We start from the raw sequence: 19263 nt of genomic DNA on the forward strand, positions 1-19263 counted from the left end.
AATGGTGCTGTGGCTCAAGTGGTAGAGCGCTCGCCTTGAGCTGAAGAGCTGAGGGACAGCGCCCAAGCCCAGAGTTCAAGCCCTATGGCCGACAAAAAAAAAAAAGCTGTCTCTTCAAACATTTATATTTCTTTACAGTCACTACTTTTAATTAAAAATTTCAAATTTGTGAGGCTGGGAAGGTGGCTCAGTGGTAGAGTGCTTGCCTTGCATGCATGAGGCCCTGGGCTCGATTCTTCAGCACCAGATAAACAGAAAAGGCCGGAAGTGGCACTGTGGTGGCTCAAGAGGTAAAAGCAGTAGCCTTGAGCAAAAGCAGCTTAGGGACAGTACCCAGAATTCAAGCCCTACGACTGGCAAAAAAAAATTTTTTAATTCAAATTTGTGACAAAAATTTTGAGCACTTTTTAATCTGTATCTGCTTCATGACAACATGTTTCTGTTGAAAGTTTTTTGTTGGAAATATTTGTATTTATAAGTTTTGCTTATATATGAGTGCTATCTTGTTGAATGGTTAGGATTTTGTTAGGTTATCTATTTTGTACAAGGTTCCTTTTAGGAAAAGCATAGGTTGGCAAAATAGTATTAGTCTTCTAGCTAGTTTGTACAACTGCTGAGTAGAAAGCTCCCTATGTGTGTGATTCATGAGTCAGATTGCTTGTGTAGATTGCCTTTTCAGCTTCTTACCAAATCAGGTCTGGGTTACTTTCTGCCACTGTCCTTCCTTCTTTCCCAGCTTTTGCAAACAAAGGGTAGAGCTTTGTTGTCTGTCTGTCTTGTCTAGCTATGTATTTGTATATATGTATATATGTATGTATCTATATTTATATCTTATATCTATTATCTATCTATCTATCATTTGGGGTCTCATATGTGCTGGGTAAGCATTTTAATACTGAGCTATGTTCTGCTCCCTTTCCTGGCATTTTTTAAGATTCATTACCATTGAGTCTTTTATTTCATGGGGCTTAAATTCAGGGCCTAGGCACTGTTGCTGAGCTCCTTTAGCTCAAGGCTAGCCCTCTACCACTTTGATCCACAGCAGTACTTCCTCAGGAATGAGGTACCAATGCCTCGCTCATTAAGCCTTTGATTTCTCTGATCTTTTTACCAACTACATGCCTTTACCCTGATCTTGGCTACTTTTAAAGCCAGCCTGGGCTTATTTCTAATAAACTACTCACAAAAGCTGGAGTGGTGCTGTGACCCAAGTGGTAGAGCCCAAACCTTGAGCATGAAGAGGCTCAGGGGCAACGCCGCCCAGGACCTGAGTTCAAGCCCCAGAACCAGAAAAAAAAAAAAAAGGTTCATAGCCTTTCTTGTCCTGACTGGCATCAAACCACTGGATTCAAATCTATGATCCTCCTATCTCAGCTACAGTAGCTAGTATTACAGGTGTGAGCTACCAGCACCAGGCTTGATAACTTGTTTTTTGTTCCTTAAGATAATACATAGTATTTGAATTGTGGGCATTACCATATGCCCCACAACTTTTGGTAACTGTTTTTCTGAATATATTACCAGATAGTTTTATATGGTCTGACCTTAGTTGTGAACACATAATCAATTTTTGCTATTTTATTTCTTAAGTAAGAAAAGTATCTATTATTTTCTCATCTAGTATTGTTGTCCAGACATGATAAATGACTTTTTGGGACCAGATAAAACAGAAAACTCAAATACAGCAAATAAAGCTATGACTGCTGATTCAGAGAAAGGAAAATTGATCATGTTAGTTAATGACTTTTATTATGGAAAACATGAAGGAGATATCCAGGAAGAACAGAAGACTCATACAACCTTTAAATGCTTCAGTTGTTTGAAAGTTCTCAAAAATAATATTAGGTATGTTAATACATTTTTTATTTCAATTTGAAAATTTAAATACTACAGGTATAAGTGTTGTATCTTTATCTCATATTTTTCTCTGCCACTCAACATGATCAGTTTTAACATTCTGCTAAGAACAAAAGCCAATTTTCTTTTTAAAAAGCCCTCTTGCCTTTTCTTGTGTATTGTAATCTGATTCCCAACTACTTATTTGTATTGCATTCACATAGCTTAAGAAAGAACAAACTTTATTTTAACTTTAGACAAAATGAACTAATTTTTTCTTTGAGCAATGATCTAGACATTTTTGTATGTGTTTTTCATTTTTTAGCTATCTTTAAATTTTATACTTTATATTACAAGAAGAAACATTTCTACAGAAGAGTCAAAATTGACCTCCTCCATACTAATTTTAGTGATTAAGTCTTTAATTCATACATGTAAATTTTCAAAATATATCTTATGAGGAAAAGTAATATTTTAGATATACCAGTTCTCTCTCTCTCTCTCTTTTTTCCCCCCTGGGCCTTGAACTCTGGGCCTGGGCATTGTCCCTCAGCTCTTCACCTCAAGGCGAGCCCTCTACCACTTGAGCCTCAGAGTTTCACAAAGTTTCCTGCCCAGGCTGGCTTTGAACTGTGATCCTCAGATCTCAGCCTCCTGAGTAAACTAGGATTTCAGGCGTGAGCCACCGGCACCCAGCTCTGTGAAATTCTTATCTCCGATAAACTACCAGAAAACCAGAAGTGGCACTGTAGCTCAAGTGGTAGAGCACTAGCCTTGAGCGGAAGAGCTGAGTGAGGGCCAGTACTCAGGCCCAGAATTCAAGCCCCACACTACTGACCAAAAAAAAAAAAAGTAGGAAGAAAAGATGATTTCAAGAGGTAGTGTTGAAGAGGGGTTAAAACATAAGATATACCCTTCTTGATGATTGTTACAGATTGTTGACATTATATACATTTTAAGATTATTTCCTTTAGTATTTCAAAGTGAGTAGTTGTTAGAAGTTGACTCAGTCCACAAAATTACTGTTTTGATGGAGTAAATTTACTTTCAGATTCAGCAAAAAAAAAGCTTCAGCAAGCTGTTTTATGTAGGTATACACATTTATATTGCACTCTCTGCTGCTGAAGCTCATAGTTCTGCTCCTAGGAATCCTTTTAGGGAAACTGAAACAGCAGAATATAAAACTGAAAAATGGACGTTGCATTCAAAGGGCACAGTCTACACATTGAAATGAAGTCTGTACTAACAGTAAACTGGTATCATTACATAAAACAAAGGTTCATGTAAAATTGCTATTACATGCATTTAAAAACCAAGACACAAGTAAAAATACCAGTAATTTGTCTTTTAAGCATCTGGAATCTATTGTGTATCTTCAAGGCCTTAAAAGATTCTCCTAGGACTCTAGCTGCTTTTGGTTGTAGGGTTTCTTTTTTTTTTTTTTTGGTATTTATTTTAAAACAAATAATACTTTAGGAATGGAAAGAAAGACTACTGTTTTATCTAAGAACACATTTTAATCTGGAATAATGACTATGAGTTAGATAAAATTAGTACTACTTCAGATTGCATTAATGAATTATTTTAAAACAAAGATGAAAAGATGCTTAAAGAAAACGATGGTTTTTCTGGATTGTTTATATACTATATGTTGAAGAATTAGATACAACTACTTATTCCTAAGATTTTCTTTTTGTTTCTAAGTCTGAATGTTTGCACCTGTTGACGATCACTTACAGGTTTATGAACCACATGAAACACCACTTGGAACTTGAGAAGCAGAGCAGTGAGAGCTGGGAAAACCACACCACCTGCCAGCACTGCTACCGGCAGTTTCCCACACCCTTCCAGCTGCAGTGCCACATCGAGAGTACACATACTCCTCACGACTTTTCTAGTGAGTTGCAGTTGCATTTAAGTATTGGATATTAATTGATTTTGACAATACAAGCTATGAGCAAGCCTTAATTCTATTAAAATATAAGGACATTTTGAGAGATCAGATTCTTTAAAATTAAATTTTAATTTCTATAAATATTGAAATAAAATTAGTTACTAAAATTAAAGTCTCTTGCAAATAAATGTATTATAGTAACTACCTTGACATAAGTTGTACATTGTGTGTAAGGGACTAAATCAGACACCTCAAGCACAGTTTCAACTACAGTTGAAAACTGTGAAAACAGTGCCCTTCATTTAAAACTTAATAAGGAAAATAACAATAGTAGTAGCTGAAATCACAGATGTTGAAGGCAATCAACTTTAGTTAAAATTGAATGGGGCACCAATGTCTCATGCTTGTAATCCTAGCTACTTAGAAGGCTGAGATCTGAGGATCAAGGTTCAAAACCAGCCTATATGAGGAGGTCCCTGGGATTCTTATCTCCATTTACTGCCAAAAGCCAGAAATAGATGTGTGGTCCAAATAGTAAAGAACAGCCTTGAGCAAAAAAACCTAAGGGACAGTACCCAGCCCCCAAGTTTAAGCTCAATTGGCTGGTGTGTGCATGCACATGTGTGCATGTGGGGACACACAATCAGACTGTACCTTGAATTCAGACTGTACATGAATTCAGGCAAGTTACTTGCAACTTGATGTAGGGTAATGAAAATGCCTTCCTTAATTCCTGTAATTAAAATCAGCGTGAATAGTAATTTAATGTAAGTTAATTCTTCAGAACACTGCTTGGCACTCAGTTAAAATATCATTATTATTTTAAAATATTTCTGTCTTAAAATGTTGTAATATTATTTTCCTTTTCAATTTTAGCCATTTGTAAAATCTGTGAATTATCATTTGAAACAGAACATGTTCTTTTACAACATATGAAGGACAATCATAAACCCGGTGAGATGCCATATATCTGCCAGGTACACACCCATCTTAATCACTCTGTTTAAAAGATTTCAGCTTGTTAGATTAGCAGTTGGTAGTTTTTGTTTGTTTTTCTGTAAAGAGTCAGATAGAAATTATTTTAGGTTTGAGAGTTTATGATAACCACATTTTATGCCATTGTGCTAGTAAGTAGCCATCAACAAAAAATGAATAAATACGTGTTTTGTGTTATAAGAAAACATATTTATGGACATTGATTTTTAATTTCATGTAATTTTTATTTTTATTTTTTATTTTTTCGCCGGTCATGGGGCCTGAACTCTGGGTCTGGGCGCTGTCCTTGAGCTCTTGAGCTCAAGGCTAGCGCTCTACCACTGGAGCCACAGCGCCATTTCCGGCTTTTTCTGTTTATGTGGTGCTGAGGAATCGAACCCAGGGCCTCATGCTTGTAAGGCATGCACTCTACTGCTGAGCTACCTTCCCAGCCCTCATGTAATTTTTATGTATCATGAAACACTTGTCTGTTTTAACCATATGGTAAAACTGGTTGCTAAAATTAATGTCTTTCTTGCAAATAATTTATTAGTGGAAATTACCTTGGTATTATTACTCCTTCATTATATAATGGGAAGGCAGTGAACTGGCTCACTCTAGTAACTAGATTGAACAGCACTGCTGAAGAGACAAATAAGGACTTTCCACAAAGGGAAGAATATAGTTAGAGGAGGAAAATGCAAAATTTTATTGGTTATTAGGAACTATCAAATGCTTTGAGACCATTTTTCCAGAACTTGGAGGAATTGAAAAGCAAGAATACTGTTTTATGCAGTGGAAGAAAATCTTTTTTTTTTTTTTCAGATAAGAGGTTCCATCTGGGCCCTGGTAGCTCACACCTGTAATCCTAGTACTCAGGAGGCTGAGATCTGAGACTCATGGTTCAAAGCCAGCTCAGACAGGAAAGTCCGTGAGACTCTTATCTCCAGTTCACCAGAAAACTGGAAATGGCACAATGGCTCAGAGTAGTAGAGCACACTGTCCTTGAGTAAAAATGCTCAGGACAGTGCCTAGGCCCCAAGTTCAAGCCCCATGACCAATCAAAAAGGAAAAAGAAAAAGGTTCCAAAATTCAATTCTAGATGTGGGTGATTAATTTTTGAATTAATTAATTAATATTAATTTCTAAATGTAGGACCTAGTTACATTTGTGGATGCATTCCCAAAGCTTTTTTGTCTCTTGTAATTTTATTGGTCAGATCCTTGGGTTATACAGGCATCAGACCTGCATGAGTAGTATAGTACTCTTTTAAATATATGATCTGTTATTGTTACTATTTTGCACATCAGATAAAGGTTTTCAGATAAAACCAAATGTTTCTATTTCTAGGTTTGCAATTATAGATCATCATCATTTTCTGATGTAGAAACTCATTTTCGAACATCTCATGAAAACACTAAGAATTTACTTTGTCCATTTTGCCTCAAAGTTATCAAAATTGCAACACCCTATATGCATCATTATATGAAGCATCAGGTGAGATGTACTAATTTTTTATCTTGTATCTTAGTGAAACAATTGTGCCTAAGGATAGTGATTATACATATTCTGCAAGGGAACAAAGTTGTACAAAAATATATTTGCAAATACATATTATGTTGAGTTACTTGTGAAAATTTCACTTTTTTTCCTTGCTATCTAGTGAAGGCATGGCCAATAAGTTTCATTATTTATAAATAGGAATAGGAAGCCTAAAATTGTAAGAAAATAGAAAAGATAAATTGAATATCTAAAAGTTGGTTATTAGACAGGTACCAGTGGTTCATGTATGTAATCCTAGCTACTCAGGAGGGTGAGATCTGAGGCTTGTGGTTCAAAGCCAGTCTAAGCAAGAAAATCTGTGACTCTTTTCTCTAATAAAAACTACCAAAAAGCCAGAAGTGGAGTTGTGGCTCAAGTGGTAGAGCACTAGTTTTGAACAGAGAAGCTCAGGGACAGAGCCTAGGCTCTGCATTCAAGCCCCAAGACTGGTTATTTCTGGATCTAAGTAAAATATAGGATTGATATCACGTAATCTCAAGAAATGAGAAAAAGGGCTGAGAAGGTGGCTTGGTGGTAGAGTGCTTGCCTTGCATGCATGAGGCCCTGGGGTCAATTCCTCAGCACCACATAAGCAGAAAAAGCAGGAAATGGCACTGTGGCTCAAGTGGTAAAGCCTAGCCTTGAGTTGAAGAGCTAAGGGACAGCGCCAGGCCCAGAGTTTCGGCCCCACAACTGGCAAAAAAAAAGTTGAAAAGATGGATTTGAAATGAAAAAAAAAATGATTGAGGACTCATAATCTCATTTTCCTTTTTCTCTTCAAATATTCCCCCCACACACACACCAAATACTTTTCTAACCCTTGATTTCTAAGATGTGTTGTCATTATTGGTCCAAAGCGGTCTTTCATAGATACACAACTAAGGAAACAAAGTTGAATAGTCAGTGTAAGAACTCTGTCAGGGAATTATATTTGTATCATGGCTTGTTTCTTGGATAATTGTTGCCAGTTGTGCTGTGAAATTTTGGGATTTCCGTGTTAGTGCTTATGTCCTTCCTTCTGATATTATATTTATTGGTTCTTTTCCTGAAGCAATTAAACTGTTGCTTTATTGAGATAAAAAATGTTAATTTTAATGTTAACGTGTTAGTTAACTACATATTAATTAGTTAACATTAATCCTGCTTTTCAGTACCAGAAAGAGCAACAGTATTGTCAAAATCGGAAGTCCACTGCATTCCTTAATCTGACTGTGTAATAACTAAAAAGCTTAGCACCTTTTAGATTAGATTGGCACACTAGTTTATTCACCTTTCCTAGGAAAGCTGTCACTTTCCAGTGTTAACTAAATCTTGAATTCAAGTAGTGGTTATTAGTTGGAGAAATCAGAAAAGTATAATTTTCAAATAAATCTGGGATGACCTAAGTTGTGTCTGGGATACTACCACCCTTGAGAAGTTCTGTCAAGATCTTCCCAACAATGTTCCATCAGGTGTTAGTAGGGGTCCCACAAATTGTTACTGGTATATAAGTCTTACCAAGACTTAACAAAATTAAACATTTTTGTTTGTTTTTAAAACAGGACTTCTCAGAACTTTTAATATGCTAATGGACATTGTAAATCTCCAAGCAAAAGATATAGTATGTATCATCTCCCAAACTTATTTGACCATTGGACCCTCTATTTGAAATTTTAATTTAAACATTTTTTGAGCAGCAGTTTGGGAAATACTATTCTTAATGCTCAATATTTTATCTTTGAACTTTAATTTTGAGAGTAAAGTATAAAGCAGTAATTTCCTAGATTCTTTACTAATATATAAATATGAGAATAATGATAACTGTGAATGAGACGTGTGAACCCAGTATGTGGCCTGTGTTATTTATAATCAAAAATCAAATATCTTTATATCCAGAGTTGTCTTGCCACAGGTGCCCAACTTTTTATTTCTGTTTGTTTGAAGTACCTGGGAGATAGGAAGACATCTGTAATAGGGGAAGGATCATCAAGCACCCTTCATTGTATTTACATTTTATATAATTATGACAGCCTGGAAAACCATAGCTGACTGGAAATATAAACTTGTAATCGAGATGACATTATTATTACATTGGACAGAATTGCTGATTCTGTCTCATTATCTTTCAAGATTATCTTTCAAGCTGTAAACTTTTTCTTTAAAAAATTATTTTCTTAGTTCTTTGATGATTTTAGAGCTAACAACCCAACTTATATGACTTTTTTTTAAAGTAATGGAAGAACCAGGCATTGGTGGCTCATGCCTGTAATCCTAATTACTCAGGAGGCTGAGATTTGAGGATCAAGGTTCAAAGCCAGCAGCTTGCTCAGACTCCTTGAGACTCTTACCTCCAGCTAACCACCAAAAATAGGGATGTAGAGTGGTGGAGTGCTAGCCTTGCACAAAAGCTCAGGAGCAGTGCCCAGGCCCTGAGTTCAAGCCCCACAACTGACCAAAAAAAAAAAGTAATGAAAGAATTTTAGATGTGTCAAATAAGTTTTTTAGGTCATTAAAAAACAAGCAGTTAACATGTACTAATCAATTACCTTATAGTAACTAGTGTTTTAATCTTTATAACCGCTAAGTCTACATTATAATTTTTATTTTGAAAATGAGGAAAGAGAACTCGACAATAGGAGTAGATCACTGTTTTCTTTTTCAACATAATGCTATTAAAAATTCCAATTCTGTTATCTTCATCAGCCATAGAACATTGAAATGCATACATGCATGAGAAAGACCAGTTCAACTGAGAGAATGGATTGATGTATTCTAACTTAGAAATGTAGAAAATGTTCATTGAATGAAATGAACATATTTGAACCTGTTTCTTCATAAATATTTTTCTCCATCTGATTTCTGCCTCAATATTCATTTCTTTAATAAAGGTTTATTTATAGGGCCAGAGGTTGTCTTAGGTTTTAAAAATAATTGTGTGTATGTGCCCTTGTGCTCACGTGTGTGCATGTTTGAATTCACATGCTAGAGATAAGTACTGTGGATGGAAAATGTAAAGGCAAGGAGCGCCAAAGATTGAGAATGTGGTAGAAGAATGGTTGCTCTTTTGTCATAGAAGAGCCTCTTTGAAGGAAGTGAAGGAATGTGTTATTGAAATCTGGAAGAGTTATAATCTGAGCTACTCAAAATTGGCAAGGAGGAACAGTTCCTGTTGTTCTAAACCAGAGACAGGAACTTGGGAAACAGCTAGAAGGTTGGAAGTGATAGATCTGGCATATTTTAAGAACTGGTAGCTCTGGGAAGGAAAGACATAAAAGGAAGAAGATAGAAGTGATTTGTTTTACCACAGTCCAGGTGAATCGCTTGGAGAAGTATTGTAGCAATAGTTGGAAATAAGCTTTGCAGATAGAACTCACTGGGTTTTTGTTTTTTTTAGTGTGTTAGATATGGAATGCAAAAGTCAATGATTGAACTTTTTTTTTGTCCTGGAAAACTACAATGATAAAGTTTTCATATTCTAAGGTGTTGGGAAGACTGAAGAAGTAGTCTATTTGACAGGGTGGGAAAAGCAAAATACACAGAAAATCTAGAGGTTAGTTTTGTCCACATGGATTTGACAAGCATATTAGACATCATGTAGTAATGTTATATAGACAGATAGGTAGATGGGATCTGAAATCATGAACCTGGATCAGATACCTAGAGAATATTGTAGAGGAAAAAATTTCTAGGAACTGAACAAGGGTGAACTTTGCTTCTGCGCTGCTTTCTTTTTTGGGAGGCCATATTTTTCTCTTCTTCTTCTTTTTTTTTGGGGGGGGGAGTCCGGTCGTGGGGCCTGAACTCTGGGCCTGGGCGCTGTCCCTCAGCTCTTCAGCTCAAGGCTAGCGCTCTACCACTTGAGCCATAGCGCCACTTCCGGCTTTTCTCTTTTTGCTTACGTCGTGCTGAAGAATCAAACCCAGGGCCTCATTCATGCAAGGCAAGCGCTCTACCACTGAGCCACCTTCCCAGACCTCTTCTATTTATGGCCACACATAGATGAATTTGTTTATGTTACTTGTACCTGTGATATAATCCAATATAAGGTTACTTCAGAGTAACCTTAAGATGCAGCTAGAATTGTAACATACTATTCTTCTATATTGCTTTGAACATTGTAGTGAATTTTTTCTGCCTTTAAAATAATGGTAGTTGAAAGATAATACTGGTACACTTTTTTTTCCGTTACAGGGTAATAATTCAATACATGTATACAATGCACGGTGTTGAAATCAGAGTAGTATTTCCTTCTCCTTAAACATTTATTATTTGTGAGCAGTAACCACATGACTATACATCACATGCTGGACAGCATAACTCTAGGATCTTTCATCATTGCAGAAAGTTTTACTGGGCAAGACTTTGACTTAATCATTTTATAACTTTCTTCTGTTAACAGTTCTTCTTTGTCAACAGTTGGATATAAAAAAACACTTTAAGCAAAAATGTAGTATAACTTATTTTCTCAATATCATGTCTTTTTAGTACTTCACATTTAAAATTTAAAGACCTTTCATACCACAGTTCTTAGGATTGGTAATAGAAGTTTCATGTTCTATTTCTGTATAATATCAAGTACTTCTGAAACTTAAATAATAATACAAGTTTTCAAACATAATATGACACCTTCATATTATTTATGATAAAGTATAAAAATTGTTAAAGTAGCTAGGCACCAGTGGCTCACACCTGTAATCCTACTACTCAGAAGGCTGAGATCTGAGGATCATAGTTCAAAGCCAGCCCAGGCAGGAAAGTTTGTGAGACTTCAGTAAACCACTCAGAAAACCAGAAGTGGCGCTGTGGCTCAAGTGGTAGAGCGCTCGCCTTGAGCTGAAGAGCTGAGGGACAGAGCCCAGGCCCAGAGTAGTTCAAGCCTCGTGACTGACAAAAAAAAAAAATTGCTAGAGCAATTTCAGGAATCAATATTTGTGGTTATAGAAATTATTTTTATTCTTTTTTGCTATTTCCCAACAGAAAAAAGGAATACACCGTTGTACAAAATGCAGACTGCAATTTTTGACATGCAAGGAGAAAATAGATCATAAGACGCAGCATCATCGAACATTTATAAAACCTAAGCAACTGGAAGGATTGCCTCCTGGAACAAAAGTGAGTTCAAATGTTGCATTACAACATTTTAAATAATAAAAATTTAACATTTGTCTAGTTTTATCTATTGAATATAATATTTTATAAAATGACTTCTCATTTTTTAAGACCAATTTTAGGTTCTCTATTATCCTTATGCTTAGAAAGAACAACTTCTGAACTATATGTTCTGTGGTGGGAGCTCTGTTATAGTGGAATCCCACTGGATGAAAACTGCGATTTCCTGGGCCAGTGACTTGTTTTAGTATTACATAGGGTAGTTTTTTAGCTCTACATTGGGCAGTATATATGCCGGTCTTAGCACATTAATTATAAAGTGTTAGTTACCAAGAATTATATTCTTTTTATCTTTGTAATGTAACTTGATTGCCGTAAGTTTTCAGATGTTGACGTTGTTATTATTGAATCTACTTTCAAAGAAGCAAATTCTGCTGCTGGACTGCATTGTGTTTTAAGTGAGCAAACACATGTCTGACTGCATACTGATGAATGTAATTTACTTTTCCCTTTTTGCCTTATATACATCTGTTTTCTCTAACTTCTTTACACACAGTCAGCTCTTGAATATTTGCTCCAGTGGAGGGAAACAGAGACATGGATAATCCAAACTGAAATAATCCCCAAAACATTTATATTTGGCTTTGGGTACTTACCTTTGAATGTGGGTATGTCTGTTATTTGAATTAACTAAACAATGTAAAGCCATGCTCTGAAGACCTAGAGCAAGAGAAGCTGTCCAGCATCCTTCCCTGCAATCCATTCATTTCATGCTGGGACTAGACATGCAGAACACTAATGTAAGCAGAGCGGTCCTCTCTCATTTCTTCCCTTATTAATAATAATAATAATGATAATGATACTAAATGTTTTTATAGCACCTTACAATTGCCTGGTTCTAAGTGTACTTTTTCATACATTCGGTTATTTAATTCCTACAATTCAGTAATTAGCCTAGGGAAGTATTGCTTTATGCTGTAGATAATGAAGAAGCTTAAAGAAGATGTTAGTTATTCAAGGTCACATTTCTAGGAAGGGATAGTCTGAGATTGACCCTCAGGTCTTTTGATTCCTAATTCACTGTTTTAATATAATACCCAGCCACATGTATTTCAAAGGACTTCATCATCATAGACTGTTCCTTAATACATGAGGAGAGTATCATCAATGATTAATGACAGTGTTGGTAGGTAATTGTGTTCTCCATTGTCAGAACAGTACATGATGAACTTTGGATTAGTTCCTTTTAAGGAAATTCTAAGTTTTAAACTCCACATTACATAATGACTTGATGTAACACCTTTCATAAATTTGTAAGCATAAATCCTAGTTAATGAACTCCAAAAAGAAGAGGTCACATTTACTGTGGACCCATTGATTTTATTCTTGTCAGAGGGTAATACAGGCTTTTCTAGAGTTATTTTTCAGTCTTTGTTGTTTAAATTTTGAGCTCTTCATTTGTAAATTTTGTAGTATATCAGAGCACAAAAATAGCTATGGTATATGCTCTTTACTGTTAGGATTGCATTAACTCCTAATTATTCATTAATAACTATGTTAACATAACTGACAGCAGTATAAAATATATAAGTGAATAAATACCCAATTTAGTTTTATTCGATTGGTTTGAGCATTGAGAATAAATAGAAACTCCTTTAGTTTAGCTGTACTTTTTCAAAATACTTAGATTTTTTTGTGCAGTGATACTTTGAATATAATGGTGGTTTTTAGTGAAATGTTCCCTTTACTTTTGTAGGTTACTATTCGAGCTTCAGTTGCACCCCTTCAGTCAGGACCTTCAACCACACCTTCCATAAGTGCCAGTACTTCCACCCTTCAACTCTCTCCTCCAAGGACTGAAAATACACCTGCTAAATCCCCCACCAAATTGAGTACAAGTAAACCTGATACAACCAGATCTGAAGCAAGTAAACCTAATGGAAGTAAATCTAAATGCAAATCAAAAGTCTCTAATATACAAAAGAAACAAAGCACATTGGTTAATAGCAATAAAAAAAGTAAGGTCAATACATCATTGAGGAACTTAAGGTAATGTTTTCTTCTTGATATACAGTACCAATTTAAACTCAAATGTAAAAACATTATACTTTAATAGAGTAATAATACAGTTCCTTATTTTTGTTTTAAAACATATCATTTCTTTTTATGTCTCTATAAGGTGTAGTCGGGGCGTACACAAGTGCATTGAATGTTCTTCTGAAATAAAAGATTTTGCAAACCATTTTCCTACGTATGTCCACTGTGGTTTTTGCAGATACAACACTAGCTGTAGCAAAGCCTATGTAAATCATATGATGAGGTAAGATGAGTTCCATCTGTAAATGCAATTAAGGTTATAGTTAAGGAAGTTTTTGTTTTGGAAGCGAAGTTATTTTATTAGAAGCCATTTCTTCAAGATGCTAAAAGATACTGTCTGGAAGTATTTAATTTCAGGCACAGCAATTCAGGAAATTGCTGTAATGAATTTTTAAGTACAGCTAATTAAACTAATAAAATTAAATAGGTTTGATATAAAGAAGTAATTCTCTGGGGTTTATTTTTTTCCTAAAAATGTTATTTTTTAAAACAAAAATTTAAGTATTTTAAATATGTTTGCCAGACAAATATATTTATTCTCCTGAGTGTTATCCTCAGAGCTATTGCTTTAAGGGACTTTAGGACTTTCAGTGATGATGCTTCCTTCAGTTGTTTCATGTCTTTTTTCCCCCCCAGTATTGACCTTTGAATTCAGTCTCAGGCTTAGTAGCCAGGCACTCTGATTCTGAGTCACATCTCCAGCCCATAGGGTCTGTTTGACAGAATCAGAGAAAGACATGCTCTCTGCTATCCATCTGTCAGACTGTTTGGCTATCCAACCATCTGTACTTAAATCTATTCAGTGAAAATCAGAAAGTCTTCTGGCCATGATGCCAGTATTGGAATTCTTTTTCATTCATTAATTCACTTTGGACTATTTGAATTCCTATCTATGCTAGGGAAATTCTCCAGAGCACACATTAATTTGGATTTTACAAGTAGGAGATACTTTATTCCTTCAGGATGGATTTTTAAAATTTTTTAAATAGTCAAAAAGTTATTCAAATATAAATCTGATACACTGCTCATTCAAAGTGAGGTTCCATTTGTAAAAAAATAGAACAGAATCAATATGTAACTGAGTTTCTAGCAGATCATAACATGTTGAGCACAAGCTGGAAATAATTTGCTGTTTCTGGTTTCTGTTACTTCCTGATCATTATGGGATACTGCTTTCCAGGCTTCAACACTTCCTTCACAGTTTTCTCTCCTTGATGATCAGCCTGACCTCCTGGTATCTTAACTTCTTTAGTGCTAGCACTTGACCTCCACTGAGAAGCTTTTAGTACCCTCTTTCTTACTATAGTACCATTTTTATCTCATCCTTACACTGTTTGTTCTTTTTTTAATTCCTATTACTCCATCACATTCACAAATTTGCCTTCTTTAGTCATCTAGCAGCACTCATGAAATTTATTACTCACCTCTGCACCAGAATCTATTTTACGTTACTTTGCTATTGTCATTTATGTTTTTACTCATGCTTCCCTGACTTAAAGGCCAACATAAAATGTAAACCTTTACCCTTTTTCCAACTCCCTCTCTACTCAAGTCTGTATTAACAAACAGTGAATGTGGGATTCAGTCAACTCTGACTTAATAACCTTTGACTTCATTTGACAGTGTTTTTGTTTTTAAAGACATCTTTGTTTAGTGCACATACAGTTAATCTTTTCTCAATACCCCCAGGGAATTTTAGTACCTCAACTGATAATCTGCCTTTATCGTTCTTCGTGAAATGAACTCTTTTTAGCCCAAAATATTTCTCTGTTATTTTCATCCAAATATTAAACTTAAAAGTCAAACAGATCCAACTTACCCATAGCTTATCCAATTTTTATCTCCTCCAATTCCTCATGATCATATTTACTTAAACCTTCATTTTTTTCTTTCAGGTTTCTTGAACTTACAAACATTTTCAGGTTGCTTTTCTGTGGTGTTTTCTGTTTAAGTGTTATTACTAGTTTATTTGTAATTCTTGGGTTTTTTTTGTTTTTTGTCAGTTGTGGGCTTGAACTCAGGGCCTGGGTGCTGTCTGTGAACTCTTTTGCTCAAGGTTAATGTTCTACCACTTTGAACCACAGCATCATTTTTGTTTTTGTTTTTGTTGGTTGTGGGGCCTGAGCTCTGGGCCTGGGCGCTGTTCCTCAGCTCTTCAGCTCAAGGCTAGCACTCTACCACTTGAGCCACAGCGCCACTTCTGGCTTTTTTCTTTTTGCTTATGTGGTGCTGAGGAATCGAACCCAGGGCCTCATGCATGCAAGGCAAGCGCTCTACCACTGAGCCACCTTCCCGGCCCCACTTCCAGTTTTCTAGTGGTTTATTGGAGATGAGAGTCTCACGGAGTTTCCTGCCCAGGCTGGCTTTGAACCTTGATCCTCAGATCTCAGCCTCCTGAGTAGCTAGGATTACAGACGTGAGCCACCGGCGCCCGGCTTGTCCCTCCATTTCTTGTCCTTTACACTCTCAAATACAGATAAATGAACAAACAAGACAAAAAGAAAACTAATAGAACAATGAAGAAAAAACCTCTTTTCCATTTCTTATTCACGTATTTCATTCTCATTCTTCCTTGACATTGTTGTCATTCCATTTGAAACTATTCTTTTCTGCCTTTATTATAAGATTACCTCAGTTTCCTCTGTGTTTTGGCTGTGGCTCTGTTTCATTGCCTTGTCCTCTTTCAGCTCTTCACCTTCTCTTTCCTGCTAAGTTAACAACTCTCATTTTAGCTTTCAATTTTAGTCCTTAGTTTTCCTGAACTCCAACTGTATAAATTCTGTTTTGTAGGTATTTCATCCTAGGTATACTGCCATCTCAAAAGAATAGAAATAAGCCAAATAGTACCATCCAGGATTTCACCTGGTGACCTTGAAGACCTGTCTCAGATACCATTTCTGTGAATGTTGAGCACCAGCTGGAAATAATCCCCTCTAGTGGTAAAGCTCATGAAGCACTTTTAGTCCACTGTACCATACATCATGGCTTCCTAAGACTCCATACTCCTCTCAGCTACTACTGTGGCCTGAGTTTATAGCCTGAGTGCTATCAAGCAAGCCCCAGGTATTTTACCTGTACAATGATTATATACCAATCATTGGTGGGTTGTTGGTCTCTTATACAGTTTCCTAAATGAATCTTTTGCTTTTTTTCTTTTCTTAGCTGGTCCTGGGGCTTGAACTCAGGGCTTGGGCCCTGTCCCTGAGCCTCTTTGTACTCAAGACTCGGGCCCTACCACTTGAGCCTACAGCACTACTTCCAGCTTTTTCTGTTTGTTGGAGATGAGAGTCTCACGGGGACTTTTCTGCCCAGGGCTGGCTTCCAATCATGATCCTCAGATCTCAAGCCTCCTAAGTAGCTAGGATTCAGGTGTGAGCCATCAGCACTCAGCTCCTAAGTGAATCTTTAATTCTTCCCTCCATTTATACTAGATCAAACTGGGTCATTGTGTCCTTTCTTGCATTTATCATAGGAACCCTCCCCCACCTTGTAGAACTTCTAAATCCATTTTATTTTAAAACATTCTTTAGTTGGTTTCAGATGCTTCTTCTAACCCTCCCGTGTGTGTGTGTGTGTGTGTGTGTGTGTGTGTCTTGAACTCTGAGCCTCACACTCTCACTTGACTTTTCACTATCCCTTAGCCTTTTGCTCAAGGTTATTGCTCTATCTCTACATTCTGCTTATGCTGATTAGAGATAAAAGTCTCATAGCCTTTTCTTCCTGATCCTCAGATCTCAGCCTGTAGAGTAGCTACGATTATAATAGGCATGAGCTATCAAACCTGGCCTGCTTCTGAACTCTTCTCTAAATCCCAGTGAACCCCAACCCTGCAATTAATGATCACTCATAGGTCTTACTCATTGTTAGCATTGTATGGAAAGGTTTTATTGCCATAGGTTTGGTAGGTCTGGTCTGCTTATCTCCCTTACTATATTAGATACTTCACAATGGATAGTATATTTACTTCAGACCAGTGTGGATTCTTGTTCTGAGCTTGAAGACTATATGTAAAAAAGCTTAATTTTCTAAAAGAATGAGATACAATATGAACTCTGTAGCCACTTAAATGATCCTTTATTTTCTGTGGTGTCACACCTGCTCCTGTCCATTATATAAAAATTGCTATCCCCATAAATTGATTAGTCTTCTCCAAAGTATACCTCCCATATTCACTTCCATTCATGGTGCTTGAACTCAGGGCCTGGGCACTGTCCCTGAGCTTTTCTGCTCAAGGCTAATGCTCTACCACTTTGAGCCACAGCTCCACTTCCAGTTTCCTGGTAGCTAATTGGAGATAATCTCACAGACTTTCCTGCTTGAGCTGCTTTGAACTGTGATTCTAAGATCTTAGCCTCCTGAGTAGCTAGGATTACAGGTGTGGGCCCTGGCCCCCATATTCATCTTTTTTTCCCCAGTCCTGGGGCTTGAACTCAGGGCCTGGGCACTGTCCCTTGAGCTGGTTTTGCTCAAGGGTAGCATGCGCCCACTTGAGCCACAGCGCCACTCCTGGCTTTTTCTGTTTATGTGGTACTGAGGAATTGAGTCCAGGGCTTCATGCATGCTAGCAAGCATTCTACCATTAAGCCACATTCCCAGTGCTCCTTCCCCCCCCCTTCCACCCTTGCACTGTTCATCTTAAACAGTGACTTTTTCCATTTTCCATTAATCTCCAGAATGCCCTGTACTTCCTTCGAGTGTACCATCTTTGATGTGTCTGCATACAACCATTCGTTGCATTCTTCGCATTATATACCATTCCTCTGTTTCTCCACTTACAATATTTTTCTGTATGTGTATTATGTCCCTGAGAAAGGGCGCTTTGATTAATCATGTCACCTAGGACATTACCACATCACATGCAGATGATCATTGTTTGATATAATTATGAAAGATACTAAATATCTCAAAATGAGATTAAACACTTGAAACCAGCTGGATGCCACTGGCTCATGCCTGTCATACTAGCTACTCAGAAGTCTGAGATTTTTAAGTGGAAGCCAGCCTGGGCAGGAACATCTGAAATTCTTTTCTTTTTTTTTTTTTTTTGGTCGGTCGTGGGGCTTGAACTCTGGGCCTGAGCGCTGTCCCTGTGCTCTTCAGCTCAAGGCAAGCGCTCTACTACTTGAGCCATAGCACCACTTCCAGTTTTCTAGTGGTTTATTGGAGATAAGAGTCTCATGGATATTCCTGCCTGGGCTGGCTTTGAACTGCAATCCTCAGATCTCAGCCTCCTGAGTAGCTAGGATTACAGGCCTGAGTCACCGGCGCCCGGCTTGAAATTCTTATTTCCAATAAACTACCAAAAAGGTAGAAGTAGACCTGTGGCTCAAGGAACAGAGCTCTGGCCTTGAGCAAAAAAAAAAAAAAAAAAACTTAAGGACCGTAATAAGGCCCGGAGTAAAGCCCCTGGATCAGCAAATACAAAAAAAAAAACTTGAAACAAATAATAAAACAGCAAAAAATCTTGAAATTGTTGGAGCATTGTTATATTAAACTGTTCAAAGAAAACATTATGACTTGAAGTGATTTTTATTTTAAGTAGTAGTATTTGGGGTCAGTTTAATTACTATACCTTGTTTGTTTGCTTATAGTTTATAAGTCATAGAAATAATCCGAAAAAGTGAAGTGAATTACCCAGGTGACAGTGACTCATGCTTATAATCCTAGCTATTCAGGAGGCCAAGATCTGAGGATCACAACTCAAAACTGTTCCAAACAGGCAAGTACATGAGATTCTTATCTCCAATTAACCACCAAAAAGCTGGAAGTGGAGCTCTCATTCAAGTGGTAGAGCACTAGCCTTGAGCAGAAAAGCTAAGTGACAGTGGGCA

The 19263-nt window shown here is 36.8% G+C and overlaps 1 protein-coding gene across 3 annotated transcripts in view; it reads left to right on the top strand.

Moving 5' to 3' along the window:
- Znf280d (zinc finger protein 280D) overlaps positions 1-19263 on the top strand; it is a 59332-nt gene that overhangs the window by 15058 nt on the left and 25011 nt on the right. For all 3 annotated transcript variants that reach the window (XM_013010124.1, XM_013010123.1, XM_013010125.1), the window contains exons 7-13: positions 1622-1845; positions 3576-3733; positions 4607-4707; positions 6056-6202; positions 11204-11338; positions 13092-13384; positions 13515-13655. In XM_013010124.1, coding sequence (XP_012865578.1) covers positions 1622-1845; positions 3576-3733; positions 4607-4707; positions 6056-6202; positions 11204-11338; positions 13092-13384; positions 13515-13655 — 1199 coding nt within the window. The remainder of the gene's footprint in view (positions 1-1621; positions 1846-3575; positions 3734-4606; positions 4708-6055; positions 6203-11203; positions 11339-13091; positions 13385-13514; positions 13656-19263) is intronic.

This window comes from Dipodomys ordii, unplaced genomic scaffold, assembly GCF_000151885.1.
Source record: "Dipodomys ordii isolate 6190 unplaced genomic scaffold, Dord_2.0 Scaffold11, whole genome shotgun sequence".
NCBI classification, from domain to species: domain Eukaryota; kingdom Metazoa; phylum Chordata; class Mammalia; order Rodentia; family Heteromyidae; genus Dipodomys; species Dipodomys ordii.